Source organism: Podarcis bocagei, assembly GCF_964188305.1.
Source record: "Podarcis bocagei genome assembly, chromosome: 1".
Lineage (NCBI taxonomy): Eukaryota > Metazoa > Chordata > Lepidosauria > Squamata > Lacertidae > Podarcis > Podarcis bocagei.
In genome coordinates this window covers 137957989-137976994 of record NC_138125.1, presented here as the reverse complement: position 1 = coordinate 137976994, position 19006 = coordinate 137957989, and the positions used below count along the sequence as shown (strand labels likewise).

General features: G+C 43.0%; 1 protein-coding gene across 1 annotated transcript in view; it reads right to left on the bottom strand.

Annotated features, from left to right (window-relative positions):
* Nucleotides 1-5473, bottom strand: part of TWIST2 (twist family bHLH transcription factor 2) — a 30193-nt gene extending 24720 nt beyond the window's left edge. The window contains exon 1 of the mRNA XM_081184026.1: nt 4734-5473. Within this exon, the coding sequence (XP_081040152.1) occupies nt 4772-5254 (483 nt within the window). The 5' untranslated portion in view covers nt 5255-5473 and the 3' untranslated portion in view covers nt 4734-4771. The remainder of the gene's footprint in view (nt 1-4733) is intronic.
* Between the last annotated feature and the right edge of the window lie 13533 nt (nt 5474-19006).

Sequence of the window (19006 nt, the reverse complement as noted above, 5' to 3'; positions counted from 1 at the left end):
TCGGACAAATAACTTTGTTTACTATTTTGAATCATGGTGGGGTGTGAATGGGACCCATTGGCATCGGCTAACCTATTGGATCTTACCAAGATTTTGCTTTGTACTAGTTTCCAAATTGGGACGCGGGTGGCACTGTGGGTTAAACCACAGAGCCTAGGACTTGCCGATCAGAAGGTCAGAGGTTCGAATCCCCGTGACGGGGTGAGCTCCTGTTGCTCAGTCCCTGCTCCTGCCAACCTAGCAGTTTGTAAGCACGTCAAAGTGCAAGTAGATAAATAGGTACTGCTCCAGCGGGAAGGTAAACGGTGTTTCCGTGCGCTGCTCTGGTTTGCCAGAAGCGGCTTAGTCATGCTGGCCACATGACCCGGAAGCTGTACGCCGGCTCCCTCGGCCAATAAAGCGAGATGAGTGCCACAACCCCAGAGTCGGTCACAACTGGACCTAATGGTCAGGGGTCCCTTTACCTTTAACCAAAAACACAAAAAATAACCTGGGCAACAGAAATAGGATGGGCATATTTTTGGCATATTCTGGTGCTAGTGTTGAAGTTTCTTCTCTCTTCTACTGGCATCCAGTGAGGAGAGACAACAGTTCTAATTAAATCCAACCGGGGGGGGGGGCATTGAGAGAAGGGAGGTTACAGGGAACCATTCAGAGGGCCATCTTGGTAGTCATGCTCACCCCATGGAACACCATCCCATCAGATGTCCAAGAAATAAACATCTATCAGACTTATAGAAGACATCTGAAGGCTTTACCTTAGTTTCCAAATTGCGTATTTTATTTTGGGACTTTCTCCTTTCATCTCAGCTTTTAACTTGGATGGGCAACTATTAGGTATCTATTAGGTGTGAAGGCCTCTGAATCCCAGCTGAGGATAGGGCTGTTGCTTGCAGGCTTTCCCCATGGAAATCTGGTTGGGCACTGTGAGAAGAGGGTGGGCCCCTGGCCTGATCCAGAGACTTCTTCTTAAGAATGAATGCAGCAAAATGCACAACTTCAGAGTACCCACAAGGAGAGCTTTTAGCAATGCCCAGTTATTGTTCTCACACTGTAAACCACATAATTCCCCCTGCTTCAAATGGTGCATTTGCCCATCTTCCGTCATGTCAATTTTCACTCACATTTTACAGGACAAGGAGTAAGAGGCACACTGAACTGCTAAACCTGTTCTACATTAAGTGAAGAGAAGATTCACAGTATGAGAACGTGCAAGCTAAAGGAACAAGTCCGGTGGTATCAATTAACTTCAGATGTACAGTGAGCCAATCTGCACATATCAGACATTAATGTGCCATCTGAAAGAAATACAGTGGTACCTCAGGTTAAGTACTTAATTCGTTCCAGAGGTCCGTACTTAACCTGAAACTGTTCTTAACCAGAAGCACCACTTTAGCTAATGGGGCCTCCTGCTGCTGCCGTGCCACCGGAACACGATTTCTGTTCTCATCCTGAAGCAAAGTTTTTAACCTGAAGCACTATTTCTGGGTTAGCGGAATCTGTAACCTGAAGCGTATGTAACCTGAAGCGTATGTAACCTGAGGTACCACTGTACAGTAAGAATGTATATCAGTTATAACAGAAATTCATTAGACACCAACATTTGGGAGCTTCCAAATGGGTGCTTCTTGTGGGATGGATGCTTCTCATATATGCAGGTGGGTTTGGGGGGGAGGCGGGCAGCATTCACATGATGATGCCTGTCCCTGCTCTGTCCCTGCAATTTAATCTGGATTCATCCCTTCTGGGGGAAACCTAGAGTAGAACATCACCACCACAACCATCGCCAACGACCAGTTTGCAATATCTTAATGACCCATTTGCAAATTATGCCCCCTTCTAGAAGTACCTTTTGTGTTGATAACATGAAAATAGATAGGGTAATTACATAGTATAATTGGAGCATCTATTCCTACAGAAGAATTCTAGTTTGGCCTTTCCATGTTTGATTTCTACAAATGTGTGGGGCTTCCATTGTCATTTGCTTTATTTCTTTTTTATACAAGTGCCCTGTTTTGTCATAATCTGGGTCTGGAGCAAAGAACAACATATTATTAAAAGTAATATTTAAGAATAATAAGCTAAAATAACAGTTATTGTGTTGCTACATAATATCTAGAAACTGTTATAAGCACTGCATCCCCTTACTTCCTTAGCATTGACCTGCACATTCTTGTTCCACCAAAAAGCTCTTACGTTGCTTCTGAAACATGGCAGGGCCTCTAGAAGGTAATTTGTATTAATGTAAAAGCTACAATGGCTAAGAATCCCTCTCTCTGTGTGCCAAGTCCCAGATAGTATTGTGAGGTGGAATTCTAGCTTATCACTCTCTGTCCTGATCATTTGTGCTCATTTTATTTGTTCAGACCATAAATTAGGTTTGAATAATACTCAAAATTTAAATTTCTCTACAAATTCCACAGGCTAGAAGTGAGTATATGTAAAAATGCTTCTGAAAAGAATGTTTGGAAAAGAATAATTTTTATCTGAGGCACGATGCGTTACTTACAGAAGTCCCATACTGTGACTTCACTTTTGGTATTTTTATACTCAGGAAAACATGTTAATTTTATAATCGAAAAACAGTTTTTAAAATGTGAAAATGAAATACACATTCTGTCTCTTAACATGTTTTCAAATGGACATGTCTAAAGAATGGCATAGAGGAGATTAACAAATGAAGGCTTCTATAATTTACTTCCTCTGGACTAGTAAAGTTAGATTTAATAGGACTTCTTCAGAGTAAAAAGTTGTGGATTGTAGCCAAAGAACTGCTAAGTAATTGCAGACATAGTGAATTTATTGTTTCTATGACTGAATAATTAAAGCAGAATCTAAACTCTAGCAAACTATGTGTCTGAGACATTTTACATCTGCTTTGGGCAAAAGCAGCAGAATATTCCCACAAAGCGGGAAGACACCCCCCCACCCCCACCCCCCCGGCCCTCCTTACTTGGGCTTTACAAGTCATATTTATAAATGGGAAGCCAATGGATTTTGTTTCATTTTCTACATGTATCTTTGCAGCTGATACTAAAGCAAAGCCACACAAAACTAGTCCTAATTAATGTATACTTTTTATGATATAAAGTACCCAGGGCAATGAGGTGGAGACATAGTTTCTCTTAATTATTACTTATGCATCCACTTGTATATTTAATGAACAAGTCGGTTTAAATAAATTTATTCATTTTTTCTTCTAAATACAAATAAAGCATGAGCATTCATTTCCAAAACGGTTTAAAATGGTGCATTTTGAAATTTTCTCTGTAATGACTGGTGCCCGTGCATCTGTATAAGATGGCCTTAGTTGAGATCGTAGGCTGCCAGTTGCATTCTGGTCTTTACCTGTAAATCTTATAATCTTACTTATAAGCAGGAAACCTAAAAACATTGTTGTCTTCAAATAATGAATGTATCTTTCCCCACATTTTCTGCACTCTACAAATTATACGTGTCATTATAGGTTTACAGTCTGCATTTATATCTTTATAGTATTTTCTGCAAAATAGCTTTGCTATTGTTGTCCATTGGTGTTTCATTGGGTACCCACAATGTACAAAGCCTTTTACATATTTCATGTGTGCATTAGGACATATAAAATAATGTTGTGATTTACATAGCTGAGGGAAAGTGTTCACATTGTTCTGAAACAATGTCAAGTTATGAAGTGCTCAGATAATGTTCACCTCTCACTCTCTCTGTCTCTCAAAATGCCTAAAATATTCTACCCCTGGAAAAAAATGAAATAAGAAAGGATTATTTTGTCTTGTAATAGATCAAGGGGGGGTGGAATGAGCCTTGGGGGCTGCATTTAAGGCAGCAGGCTGGACTAGGAGCCAGATCTTCAAGTAAGTGACATTAAGTTGTGGTCAAGAGAAGCGAACTGAACCAGAAGCTGGCAAAAAAGGCTGGTTCTGTGTTTACTTTGAATATGCAGTGCGGGGGGGGGGGGGCACAGCCCAGCAAAACAAATACTGAACATCTGTTTAAGCTACAAAATTGTGCTACGACCAGAATGGAGTTGGTTGTTTAAAGAAGCACCCGCTCCTCACAATCTCTTCCCCCACTTTTAAAATCCTTTGTAACAAATGCAGACCTGCAAAGTTCAGAATGAGGACCACACAGTTTTGCCACTCCTTCTGGAACCAAAGCTTTTGAATAACAGCTGCATTCCATCGCTCTGTGCATAGACGTTTTTATCTGGTATGGCAAATATCACAGTTCTCTCATATAAGATGCAAAACAAATGAAAAGCGACTTGGACATGACTCTGGAGGGCCATGCGAGGGATGTTATGATTGAAAATGAATTTTCTTTTACTTTGTTTTAAGATCCTATTAGGATCAGAAGCAAATCATTCCCATGTAGTTATTGGTTTTTGAAATGTTGAGCCTATCTTGGAACTAAGCTTTAACCACACACAAAAATAAGTAGCCTTCCTAGCCTGCAGGATAGTATCAGACAAGGAGAGTTCTTTATGGATTTTGCCATATGAAAGCCCTGTCATTCCCAGCTTACAGACATTACAGACAATAAATCTAGGCTAGGCAAATAGCAACATGCCTAAAGGCTATCAAATCATTCCAGCTGGGATCATGACTCCACATCTCCATCCAACACATTTGCTGCATTACTCATTTGCCATCCCCACCTCCCCAAATATTTCCAAAGTACGGCATGCCACCCAAGCCGACAAGCTTTGCCCAGAGTAAGAAGAATGAGCCACATACCACTTTGGCAGTCATCCTTGGTTTTACCCTGATGTTGGCTAGTGTGAGGCAGACATTGACCAGGCTCCTTCCATCCTCCACACCGAAAAGGCGTAGCTGAGCCGCTCGTGAGCCACATAGCTGCAGCTGGTCATCTTATTGTCCATTTCATCGCTCTGCAGTACCTGGTAGAGGAAGTCTATGTACCTGGCAGCAAGCTTGAGAGTCTGGATTTTACTGAGTTTGTCGGAAGGCAGGGTGGGAATGATTTTCCTCAAGGCTGCAAAAGCTTCATTGAGGGACTGAGTCCTCTGCCTCTCTCGGACATTGGCAAGGATCCGCTGGCTTTGGAGCTCCTCGTAGGACTGTGCGCTGGGGCTGGACTTCTTTCCCCGCTTGCCTGGGTTTGGGCTTCCATCTTCGCTGGATTTCTTGCTGTATCTCCTCTTCCTTCCCAGCCTCTTTGGCTGCCTCTCCAGCTCCTCTTCACTGGTCCCCAGGCTGTCCACAGGAGAAGCAGGAGGGCTAGAACTTTCTTCCATTCTTTCTGTAAGGAGGGGAGGGAGAGAGGGAAAGGAATTCTCCCCCCTCCTCAAGTGGTGGGTGTCTCTGTGTTTTTTAAAAGTGTGCTTTAAATTCCTGAGACAGAGCCTTTGGAAAAACAGGAGGGTTTTGCTGAGCAAACGTTTTCCAGGTCTCTTGAAGGGATCTAATTTCAAGGACCAGGCTGTGCAAAAATTGAGGTCTTGGAGAGAGGAAGTTATTCTAACTTTTTTGGAAACTTTAGCTGAGCTCAGTTGCTAAATAGTTGTCAGAAATGAGGGAGATGCAGGGCTGGTTCCTGATTGGACAAGCAGGCCAGTGGGAGGAAGGCATTTCCCTCAGCTAAACTTTTACAGTTTTGTGTTACACTTAGCAAAATCCTGGACGTGCACCTCCAGTAAGATACAACTACAACCTTCCCCCCACATCCCAAATTTTGTATGTATATATCTGTGGCTATGTCAAACCCTCCAAATTAAGCTAATCAGAAAGGAACTGTTTGTTTATTTGCTGACATGTGTCTGCAAGCCTGTAAAGAAGAATGTCAACTGAAGCTCCAAACTGTGAAATATAAGTTGAAGGTTTACCGCTCATCCACACTTCCGCTTGTCACACTGTTTTCCCACTGGAAAACCTGCAGTTTACCACTGAATCAGAACAAACGTAATTCGGCTTTTCTGAGGATTGATGTTTGTTTTGATTCAGCGGGAAGCAGTGGGTTTCCCCAGGTAAAGCAGGCGGACAAATAAAAAACCACCTGGACCTGGATCTCTAAATCACGGGGCAAGTGGAAAACGCCCAGGAGAGCTGCTTTCTAGGCACAGGGCAATAGGAAGTGTAGACGGGCCCTCGCTTATTGGGGCATGGAAAAAAAAAACACCCCAATTATTTTGAAGGTTATTAACAACCATCACATTTCCTCATTACTATTTTACAGATTCCTCTTTCACAGCCCCCTCCCCAGCTATTTTATTCCTAATACATAGAGGGAATGCCCACTATTCATGTTTTCTTTTTAAAGCAATTCATAATTCAACAATGAACCCCGAATCTTTATTTGATACAATCTATTTTGGTTCCACACATTACAGGTGAGAACAGTTAATGAATGGCAAATTACTAATGTTTTGATCAGGACTTAAGAGCAAGAGCAAATTAGCCAACTTTTTGAAATAAAAGAAGAGAAAGGAGGAAACTTAGCTACAGCCTCTAAAACTGGCATTTTCCAATGGAGAATTATCACCAGCAACATAGCTAGAAGCAACCACAACCTGTTGTCTGCTAGATTGATTGGAGAGCTGGAATTCCCTGCTGCAACCAGCTGACTATTATTCAAGAGAAAGCATCACTTTCAGAAGGAAATGTTTTCAGGCTCAGCAGTCAGCACAAAAGTTAAAAAGCATCAAAGATTTGCCAGATTTAAACCTGCTTTTGAGACCCATGGATCTGCTTCATTGTGTTGTGGTGGCCTGTGCAAGGAGCATGCAAAAAGGCTGCCACCTAATTCAACAGCCACGTCCATAAATTTGCTTAAACTGGTCATTTGTTGTTCTACAAAAGGTAGCTCTAAAGGAGTTATCCTTAAGCAATCTGAACCAAAAGCAGGATGCATGTGCAATGGCAGGCACAGTAGTAGTTAAGCAACAAAATGTATTTCTGACTTCACTGTTTTGAAAGTTATAAGATGGGACCAAAATATTGGCTCAGAAGCAAGTTGACCACTTAACACATCATGGGACGCACCGGCCATGATGTCCCTACAGAGCAGCCTTTCCCAACATTTGATTCTTAGATGTTGCTGGACTACAACTCCCATCATGCATAGCCAGCATAGCCAGTGGTCAAGGATGGTGGGAGTTATAGTTCAAGAACATCTGGGAACCCAAGTTAGAGAAAGACTGCTATAAAGGAATGTTGAAATTGTGCTAAGTGTGGCAGAAACGTGTCATTAGTGAGTGTGTGAAGTATTAAGCATAAGTATGTCACTCAGCTCAAAATCAAAGGTTTCCTATTGATTGAAATTTCTATATCTTCCTCTGCAGCCTGTCTGGCTATTGTAGTTTGTTTCCTTCTTTTCCCATCGTAGTTAATTATTTTCCTTCCTTACCCCAGAGAAAGAGAGAGAGAGAGAGAGAGAGAATTTGTTATCAATTAAATTGGATGATATTTAAGGCATTTTGCCAATCCATCAGCTATAACATTTCACCTCTGGTGATGACTAAGTTCTCAAGTACTCTCAGCATCTTGCTCCTGGGAGCGCACGTTGCGTGAGCCGTAAGGCAGGAAGTCTGTGCTTCTTGCTGCACCTCAGCCACAGATCCATGGTTCATCTCACACATTCGCCTCTTGTAATGAAAGCTGCAAAACTAGCCTTTGCAGTGATGCGGGGGAGGCTCCTGCAGCACCTGTGGGGTTTACATGTTTCAATTTCCACCTGAAGCCAAAGGGGGAAACTTTGAAGCTGCAACCTTCTTACTAAAGATGGGCTAATATGTCAATTTCACTTTCTCTGTTTCTCATTTTTCCAATCTGTTCACCAGATTTCCACATTAGTTTGCAATTATTATTATTATTATTATTATTATTATTATTATTATTATTAAATGCCCTCATGAAAATTCCCCAGAATTTTAGTGTGAATTTCTCCTACTTTATGTCAATTTTTGTATGTAATTTTGTGCAATATATGAATTTTCTCTCTGTGCAGAGAGAAGAAACACTATGGTTGATCTGCAGCAGCACAACCAGATGCCTTCCTCTGCCCTGGCTGCAACAGAACATGCCTCTCCCGTATCGGTCTCTACAGCCACAGCAGACACTGTAACTCTCCAACAGTTTGACTTCACCCCACAAAGGCACACTCCTTCATTGTCTCCCGAGACAGATGGATGCCAGCAACAACAATATGCATTTAAAACTCTTTTTATTAAAGATTTTCTATGAATAATTAAGATAATAAACAAGAAAAATGAGACGCTACCACATCCCCTTCATTAGCACAGTTCAATGTTGCATTGGAGTTTATCTACTAATATATGCATTTATATGCACATTTTACACTGGCGTTTGCATTTTTGTACACATTACAAACAGGGTGATTGTCTTTCGGTTACCATCTGGTTTTAAAACAGCACAAATTAGTTTCGTTTGCCTTTAAATATAGACTGAATCAAATGTCTCCCTCACATCTACTTGTCACACAAATGCCCCATTCAATGTTTTCGTAACAGTTCAATCTTTAAGCCAACCCCCTTTTTTTTGTTTCCTTTTCCTTTTGAAGATTGTATCCATGCCATCACTGCTGACGGTGTGGACTGTTGCAAGGAGATCTAGAGCTTTTCCCGTCTCCGGGAAACTTCCTCCATTGAGAGGCCTGTTTGGCAAATTATCTCCCAGCTTTTCGGAAGTCTGTGGCCCTTTCCCTTTCTTCATGGTGGGTGGGGCTTCGCTCTGGCTTCTCGGTTTCTTTTTTTCATGGTTTTTTTCTTACAGATTCTGTTATTATAAAGTTGTTCTCTCTTTTTAGCTTCTGATAGCAGAGTCAGTTTGAGAGCCAAATAGGACAAGTTAAACAGGATATTAAATTTTAAACAAACAAATAAAGCGTCGCACCATTGAAATGGAGCCTCCTTCCCACCATCCACCAAAGAAGTTATTCAATAAGGTGCAAAACCTTGCTTGCATGTTTGCTTAGAATAAAAACTCCAGGAAATATATAGGGGAAACTGCTACAAAGGGATTTTCTGGAATCTGCTGCAAACATGAGCACTTGCACTGCGTTTTCCTTTTTACAGAAACAGACATATAATTTCAGGGCAGGTTTTCTGCAAAAGCAATAAAGGTAATAGGAGTTATTTTTGGCTTGGAAGAAACAGAGACAGAAAGGGAGAGAGAAAGACCAGTTTCCAAAATTCCACATGCCAGCATTCCCTTTCAAAAACCATTTGCCACAGAGACTGTCATTGGCTCAGGACTCCGATGTGAGCTTTGGGAATCTTTATTTTGCCTGCCTCCCCCCAGACCTCTGGTCAATGTGCTTTCCTTTATTGAAAAGCCATTACCTTGTGATGAATTAAGACGTGGCTGTGCCTGTCTGATTTGACTGAAGAACAGGGAAGGTAAAGCTTCTTGCCTGCTTGTTGTCCCTGAAAAAGAAGACTTACGGTACTTTTCCAAACATCCAGTTAAAACTCCTGATAAGAAGTTTTGTGGTTATTTTTGTGCAAACCTATTGAGTGGTACTGAGAAGCTATGCAAATTTGGCTACTTGCTGATATATTTTAGAATTCATTTGAATGGTCTACAAAAAAAGGCAAGAACCAAGGTTTTATTGTGATATCTATTTTGCAAGATAATATGTTTTCACAAAAGAAAATTGTGGAGAAATTGTAGTAGTAACCTTATCACAAGGTGACTTTGCCTCTTTCAAGTGGGCTGATGTCTGCATCTGGGAAAGAGAGAAATTAGTGGGCAAAGAAGTGGGGCAACAGCAAAAGTACTGTTAGGAGTTGGGGTGTGTGTCTGCCGAGACCCTTCTAATTGCTGGATCCAGCAAGTGTTAAATTCTAATAAAGGGTTCTAATGCTTGGAATAACCAGGCTAGCCTCCTGGTGAGACCCTTTTGGAGTGCTGATGCTGTGAGCCCCTCCATCGGTGGCTCAGGTTGTATTTATCTGGAATGAAACCATATGTCATACAGACACCACAGTCTCTGCTGTGCCTCCTTTCCAAAAGGAAAAATGAACCTGGGTCTGGAACCCCTGGAATCCTGCCTTGCACAGAGATTGGGGTGGCAGGCAACTGTGCTGAGAAGAGAGGGGTCCTAGAGAGGAGAGTGGCAGGCTGCTTCCTGAAATCCCTACGTTCTTCATTCTCATGATCAGCTGGTGCACTGCTGGCGGAAGAATTAAATTAGAGCAGCTTGGTCATATTACAGTCCCATTGCTTTCCTGTGCCAGAAAAGGGAAATGCACAGCTATAAGGGTCCAACCAAAATGCCTTGATCTTTCTGGAAAGGCATCCAGTGGGTTCAAATAGGCAAAACTTTAATCTAAAGAGTATGTTCCTGTTTAATAGTCCTTCCTAAATCCTTGATTTTTTTTTATATGGATTTATTTTGCTGGTGAAAAGTGTGTGTGTGTGTGTGTGTGTGTGTGTGTGTGTGTGTAAAGATAATTATGTAGATTCACAATCTCTGCAGCCAATCTGAGTGCAGCATTCCTACAATTCATATAAAATAGTTGTTTTGAACACTGTTGGTGGCACAATTAAGAGTTAATTAAATACAGAAATAGAAACTTGCTTTTTTCATTTGTAATTCAACATCTGCACACCAACCAGCATAGTGGTTTTCTGTACTGCAATCATGCATACTGTTAGCAAGTGTTTCACATTATCTTCCATTTTGCCAGCCACACTTGCACACTTGAAGTCAAAGAAGAAGAAACAGTGAGAGCCTGGTGATTCTGTTCCTACAATGATGTTCTCTTTGTGTGTCCTAGTCATCTACTAATATTGGGGAGTTATGGCACAATGTAATAGACAGGGATACATTAGCCGGTGCTTAAATGCAAAGTGCACTGGGCCCGTGGAGAAGGGGAGTTTAAGTTGGCAGTGTCTGTGGGCAAAGCAAGCCGCTCTGAGGCCAGCAACTCACGAGCAAGGACCAGGCAAAATCAGGGACAGTGAGTGGCACTCTGTCTGGCAGCTGGCAGGCCTGATGAATCACCCAACTGGACCCACTGCCACAGAACCAGCTGGGATGAAAAGACTGATTTTGCAGGTTTCCCTCCCTCCTTCCCTGGGATAAGTGCAAATCTGGAGCAATGTGAGGTAGGAGGAGAAAGACAAAGAAGGTGATGAAGCAAAGTGGCCAAATGCCCTACTTTTTAGGGGACAGGACTCTGTTTGAAGGGCTCTCTAGTCCAAGTTTTGTTTTAAAATACAGAGCCATAAGAAGGAAGGGCAGCAGGGCCTTGAAGCTGCCCATCAACAGCACTTGGGCAGAACAGACTCAGCAGAAACGGAGCCCACCAGGCTTCCTCACTATAGTGAGATAGATTGCATTGTCTGAATTATAGTAATTATATGTAAACTCGCACACACATGCACATTTTATGTAAATCTGTGTTTTTTGTGTGTGGCGTTTTTCCTCTTTTTGCCATTGTGCAAGTGGGCGCTGTGACGTGGTGACAGAACAGGCACTTTGCCCCATGCCCTTAAGGGGAGAACCCTCCCTTTCCCTCATTTCACCTCCCAGAAACATGGACACCACCAGGCATGTGACCATTTTATCTGAGGCTTGCTTAGTTTGTTTTATGCATTTATATCCTGCCCTTTGTCCTATGAAAACAGTGAAAGACAAAAGGCAAACAAAAGACTTAAATACTGAAAACTGTGTAGGATTTTAGAAAAGCTCAGCAGCAACTTTGTTCATGTTCTGAAGGTCATAAAGAAGAGAGGCTGTCACTTCTCCCATGATGGCACATGAGAAAGAGGTCCAATCCTGCTCTTACAATGGAACCACTTTTCACACCAGAAATTAGCCTTCGCTCTGCCACTGCAATGGTGTTCAAAAAGGATCCATACTAGGACTGTGGAAGAAGCCCATACCCAAAGCTGTACAAATACTGGAAGCTGCTCAGAGTGGCTGGGGAAACCCAGCCAGATGGGTGGGGTATAAATAATAAAATTAGAATTTTATATTATTAAATTCTCTGTAAGAAGCAATAGATTCCATCTGAAGAACGACAGCATGTTTTTAGAACAAGAAGCAACATTTCTGGTTAAAAATAAGAAGGGTCAGACTGGTAACCCTCCCTTCTTGCAAAGTGGTAGTGTTCCAAACTGTGCCCACCTAAGATCCCCACTAGTACACGATCAGAGGTGCCAGAACTCACCATGAACGCCTCCCTTGTTCTCTTATGATGGCAATGGCACCCGCCTTGAGAGGGGCTGGAACTGAGTTCCTGTGAGTTCCAGCTGGGGGGGGGGGAAGCCCTGCTGTTACTCATATCATACTTAAAAACATCCAGGATAAGAAATTCACAATTAGCAACTACGATTGTGAGCATGGCCGGCTGCATAAAGTGTACAGGGCAAGGTAAGTTTTAAAAGGTTGCTGCTTGTGGAAAATAAACTGCTTGTGCATGTGGCAACAGGATTCTAGTTGGTTATGCGGAAACTGATTTTCTATTCATTTCTTTGAAGCCTGACAAGGAATTGGAGAAGCCTTTGCCTGTTTCCCTGGAAGTAAATCCCACCAAACTTAGTTTCCTAGGATTTATGCAGAAGGCTGGCTATAGTCCTTCTGTGGAAAGACAAATGTTTGTAGCTTAAACAGTGTTTGCTATCTAGAAAGAAGAGACGCAATAGCTTGTGTCATCCTGAAGACTTTCTACCTAGTTCCTGACGGAAGAGAACATTACAAGTTCTCAGGGACACTTTCATTTATTTTTACTTCCTTTAGTGAAGGGTTAAGTCTTAACATTAAATGCAAATGCTGGGAGTGAAGGCTGAAATAAATATAAGGAATAATTAAAAATTAGCTATATTAAGAGTGTTATTGCATGCATGCGTGCTTGTAAGTTGTTTTGATTCACAGGACAGTGCTGGGGATGGTTTGATATTTTACCACATTTCTGTGACAGTATATATTAATAATAATACAACAACAACAACAACAACAACAATAATAATAACAACAACAACAACAACAATGTTTAGAGAACACATTGTGCCAGTTCAGGGGGCTCCCAGATGAGCAGTCCCACCTGGCTTTGCATCTGTACAGATGCTGACATTTGCATCATTTGTGCACACTGACACCTCCCGTTCTGGATCAGGGTGAGTTATGAGTAAGGTAAAGGTAAAGGGACCCCTGACCATTAGGTCCAGTCGTGGGCGACTCTGGGGTTGCGGTGCTCATCTCGCTTTATTGGCCGAGGGAGCTGGCATACAGCTTCCGGGTCATGTGGCCAGCATGACTGAGCCGCTTCTGGAGAACCAGAGCAGCGTACGGAAACGCCGTTTACCTTCCCGCCGGAGTGGTACTTATTTATCTACTTGCACTTTGACATGCTTTCAAATTGCTAGGCTGGCAGGAGCAGGGACCGAGCTAAGGGAGCGCACCCCATTGCAGGGATTTGAACCGCCGACCTTCTGATCGGCAAGTCCTAGGCTCTGTGGTTTAACCCACAGCGCCACTTTGCACAAAATTCAGAGGCATGGCTTCATCGTAAGCACTGTGATTCTAAAGTTTGTCTATGTTTCTTTTCTTTTAAAATAAAACCCCATATTTCTTACTTTATAGTATACCCTATTTTACTTTGCAGCTTCCATTGCATCCGCTAGCTCTCGCCCGGCACAACTTTTTAGAATAATTAGGTCAATAACGTCCTTAGGAGGACAACCAAATTTAAGCACAAATTCGACCCACAGCTGTGAGGCATTCGCGAGCTTTTTTGCGGAGAAAGTCCTGTTGCTCCGCCGTGACCTCCCTGCCAATTTAGACACAGTGACTGAACTGGAGGCCCCTCGACTGACTTCAGGTCCAGTGTTGGACCATTTCGATCGGATACTCCCTACTGATGTGGATAGATTCCTCCAAGTTGGTAGGCCCACCACCTGCCTCCTTGATCCGTGCCCGTCTTGGCTGATTAGGGAGTGTCCAGATGTTGCGCGGACCCCCCTGGTTGAAATTATCAATTTGTCCCTTGACACGGGGACATTCCCAGGGGAACTGAAGGAAGCAGTGGTGCGTCCACTCTTAAAGAAAACTTCATTAGATCCCTTAGACCTATCCAATTACCGCCCAGTTTCAAATCTTCCATACCTGGGTAAGGTAATTGAGAGAGCGGTTGCTGAACAGCTTGGTAGGTTTCTGGAGGAAACATCGGCATTAGATCCATTTCAGTCCGGTTTCCGTCCTGGTTTTGGGACGGAGACGGCTCTGGTTGCCCTAACAGATGATATTCGTAGACAACTGGATCGAGGCGGGTCAGGACTGCTGATCCTTTTAGATTTGTCAGCAGCCTTTGACATGGTCGATCATGATCTTCTGGACCATCGCCTTGCAGACGTGGGGATACAGGGCATAGCCCGTAACTGGTTGTGCTCTTTTATCTCTGGTCGGGGACAGAGGGTGGCACTAGGGAGGGAAATGTCGTCACGCCACTCCTTGGTGTGTGGAGTGCCGCAGGGCGCAATTCTCTCCCCAATGCTTTTTAACATCTTTATGCGCCCTCTTGCCCAGATTATCCGGAGCTTTGGGCTGGGCTGTCATCAATATGCTGATGACACTCAGCTCTATCTACTGATGGATGGCCACACCAACTCGGCCCCTTACACACTGACCAGATGCTTGGAAGCTGTGGCTGGATGGTTTCGTGGGAGCCGATTGAAACTAAATCCTTCAAAGACAGAGGTCCTATGGCTAGGTCGGGATAGCATGGGGATGAGGGACCAACTCCCTTCTCTTGCGGGGGCCCAATTAGTGCCATTGCCTTCCGTTAAGAGTTTGGGTGTAATCCTTGACGCCTCCCTTTCCATGGAGGTGCAAGTCACAGCAACAGCCAAGGCGACATTTTTCCACCTTCGCCGCATCAAGCAGTTGGTCCCTTACCTTTCCCGCCCCGACCTGGCCACAGTGATCCATGCAACAGTCATCTCCAGGCTTGACTACTGCAACTCGCTCTACGCGGGGCTGCCCTTGAAGCTGTCCCAGAAACTCCAGCGGGTACAGAATGCTGCAGCGAGGCTCCTCACAGGGTCTCTGCCATGGGAGCATATTCATCCAGTGCTTTTCAAGCTGCACTGGCTCCCGGTGGAGTACAGGGTCAGATTTAAGGTGCTGCTTTTGACCTTTAAAGCCCTTCACGGCCTAGGACCCTCGTACCTACGGGACCGCCTCGCCTGGTATGCCCCACGGAGAGCCTCAAGGTCCATAAATAACAACACCCTAGTGGTCCCAGGCCCTAAGGAAGTTAGATTGGCTTCAACCAGAGCCAGGGCCTTTTCAGCACTGGCCCCAACTTGGTGGAACGCTCTGTCTCATGAGACCAGGGCCCTGCAGGATCTGATCTCTTTCCGCAGGGCCTGTAAGACAGAGTTGTTCCGCCTGGCCTTTGGATTGGAGCCAATTTGATTCCCTCCGCCCCCTTTTTCTTTTTTCTTTTCCTTCTCCTGCAATGAGGCTCCATTTTAATATTTTAATGTTCCATTATTTTAATGTTGTATTTTATTTTTGTTTTTAAGTTATAATCACTCATCTTGTTTTTATTATTGCTTGTAAGCCGCTCTGAGCCCGGCCTTGGCTGGGGAGGGCGGGGTATAAATAAAAAATTATTATTATTATTATTATTATTTAAAGTTCCAAGTCCTGTTGGTCTGTACTTGTTAGCATTTGCCATAAATTTCTGTAAATGCCAGTGGATAAAACAATATAAAAATCCATTGACTTGAAAAATAAACACCCCTGTATTCTTTCAAAGGCAGGCGTTTTCCTCCTAATGAATCCAAACTATTTTTCAAATGAAATTATATAGGTTTAAACTTACATCTCTGGTGAGATTTCATGAAGGACAAATGGGGCCATATAACACTATAACCTATTGGTTTAATCAAAATATTAATAAATATGCTTTTTGGTTAACTGAAATGAATACTTGTTGAATTCAGATTAGCAGTGCAGTGCTATACATCTACTTGATTGCAATCTTATACCCACTTACCTTGGAGTAAGTCCCACTGAACTCAGTGAGATTTACTTCTGAGTAAGCATGCATAGGGTTTTGCTGCCAGCCATAGTCTTGCTCATGAATGAATTTATTAGTTGTATATATTTACTACAGTTGGTGTTATTAATGTACACTTTATAGTGTATGTATTTAGAATTTTATGTGTTCTTTTAGTGTTATTGGGGTGGATATGTTAAAAGTACATGGTTTAAAAATACTACTTTTAAAAATTAAAAAAGGGAGGAGCTCAGAACCACCAAGAGCCACAGAGCAGAAATAAAGTCCTCCCCGCAAAAAGCTGTAAACACACTGGATCTCAGACAAAATCTTTGTTTTGTCTGTCATTGACGATATTTGGGTAGCTTTCCTTAGGGCAGTGCGTTCTTTTTTGTCTGTGAAGGAGAAAGTTTGTATGTGGTTATGGTGATCGGCATCCCGAGCCTAAACATATGTAATGCTGGCATAAGATGGTTATAATACCAATATTGTATACTTCATGATATTATACTGATGGGAAAATATCAGCGTGCTTCATTGTAACCACAAGACAATGGATCTAGGAAAGGATTTTCCTTCTATAATGGTGTTTCTCTTGTAAGTTATGTCTGATCTCCAGTTATGGATCATGTTATAATTGAGATGAACATAAGTTACATATTATTTATCCTTCAATCAAACGTCTATATCTTTAAGGCAAATGTAAATATTTTTAAAGCCCTACTGAGATAATAGTACACCTTCTGATCATGGAGACTTGGTTTAATACGTAAACGTGCATAAAATAAGTACTGGATCAACACATGCATTCACAGTCCCACAAGTCCCAAGGCTTCCCCTCATGTATAAATGGTTCCCACAGCTCTGAGGGCATGTGCAAAATCTGAGCATGCCCAGCCGAAACAAACCAGGGAAGTCTGTCTGCTTTGGAAGCACACCTGGCTTGTGACATTTGAATTGGGTTTATGTCCAGTTTCCGCCCCCCCCCCCCCGAGCCAACAATTTTATTAGAGAAGTTGATGCTGAAACTTAGTCCATTGTAGCAAGTTCACAGCCAGTTGCTGTGTGAGAACATCTTTGGTGAAGAGCCAATGTAGTTACAGCTGGGTCTGATCACAAGAACCCAGTCAATTAAGAGATTTTCAAAGAATTCTAGTGAATGTGTGGTAATTGAAGGTCTTTTCAAAATACATTTGTTTTAGGAAGCACTGGATGAATCTAGGAATATTGGATCTACTGGATGTGTGTTCCTTTAGCAGAGGAACTGGAAACCAGGAAAAGGAGGAATGTTTTGTTCATCATTATCAGCTCTTGCTCTTTCCCTAAGACCAAAAACTCAATTTTTGTATGCTGGGGTTGGTCACACACACAAGCTCCATAAAAACCAAACTCAGCTATGTTTGCCCATAAGAAAAAGCTCCCAATTCAAAATGCCACATAATAAAGGTACGGCACGTCGCAGCACTCAGATCTGACACTTGGCTGTGTACACAAATGGAGGCGCACATCAAAGTGTTGCTGTGTGTCTCTGGTGTGTGCCTGCAGCTGTTAAAGGCAGGAGTCCCTGCTCTTACTTCAAGTGCATTTTATAATATTAAAAAGTGCAGTTAGCCTCCATTCAAGTCCGTGGAGTGCGTCTTCTGCATGCTGCTGAGTGCCAAATTTAGCCTGAGCAGAGGTCTGCGGGGGCAATTGAAGTAGACTGACCTTTACTGCAATCTGAGCGGTTTAGAGAATCTTTGACTGAGAATCCAAATGAGCTCCAGCCGTAGCTCTGGCCTGTCTTATGCGCTCTCACCCAGCACTGCCCCCTCCCAAGAACTTGTAAGAGTGCAGAATAAACTACACTTAGAAGGCTGTGTTAAGTTCCTCTTTCAGTAAGTGCTTGCAAGAAGCAATGGCATGATCTTGGCTGCATTTATGTCTAAATGGTGGGGAGCAGTAGATTTTAAGAATACATTATGTGCTTGTTTTCCCTCAAAGTAATTAAAATAATTTAAAGTGTTGTCAACAAAAGATGGGTACCATGTGTGCGTGTGGTGTGTGAAACAGAGATGAGTACTTTGGCTTTAGAGTGGTCAGATGCAAAAGAGCGCATCTTTAATAGTTGTGCAGAATAGCATTTTCAACTTGCATGACAGGCTGCATCTTCTGAAATCCCTTCTTTTACACAATTACTGGTGCAGAAGCCTTGACCTCTTTTGCATCTGACCAGCCAGCATGGCAACTGTCCTCGGAGCCCATTAAATTCAGTATAACAATTGTTGATCAGGTCCCAGAGCCAGTGAGCTGTCTAGCGATAAAGGTGAGAAAAATAAGACGGGGTCTGCTAACATGGAACTGCAACATCACCCCCCTCACCTGCACATTTTGGCATTTCTGACTTCAGCTCTAATGGTATCCTTCCACCTCTGGTTAGTCGGGTGATGTTAGCCTAACAAGTCAGCCAGGCTATTTGGTTGGCTATTTTCATAGCAAGAAGCTCCATGGAACACACAAACCTGTCCATGCTCTTACATGCACTAATGTCATCTTTGGAGGTCCTCCTCTGGCGCCCCTGCTGTCCAAGGCAAGGTACAGATGAAGTCGCTATATGTGGGATAAGGTCTTTAGGGCTGCTTTCCAGTGTTATAGGTAAAATGTAAAGTCCAGTTAAAGGCGTCTATGGGGTGTGGCGATCATCACGCTTTTCAGGCTGAGGGAGCAGGTGTTTGTCCACAGACAGTTTGTCCAGGTCATGTGGCCAGCAGGACTAAGCTGCTTCTGGTGCAACGGGACACCGTGACGAGTGCCAGAGCGCACGGAAATGAAGTGGTACTTATTTATCTACTTGCACTGGTGTGTTTTGAACTGCTAGGTTGGCAGAAGTTGGACAGAGCAGTGGGAGCTCACCCTGTTGTGGGGATTTGAACCGCCGATCGGCAAGCCCAAGTGGCTCAGTGGTTTACACCACAGAGCCACCACTGCCCCTGGTGTTATACACTGCCCAGGGAGACACACAGGAAGGCTACATCTATC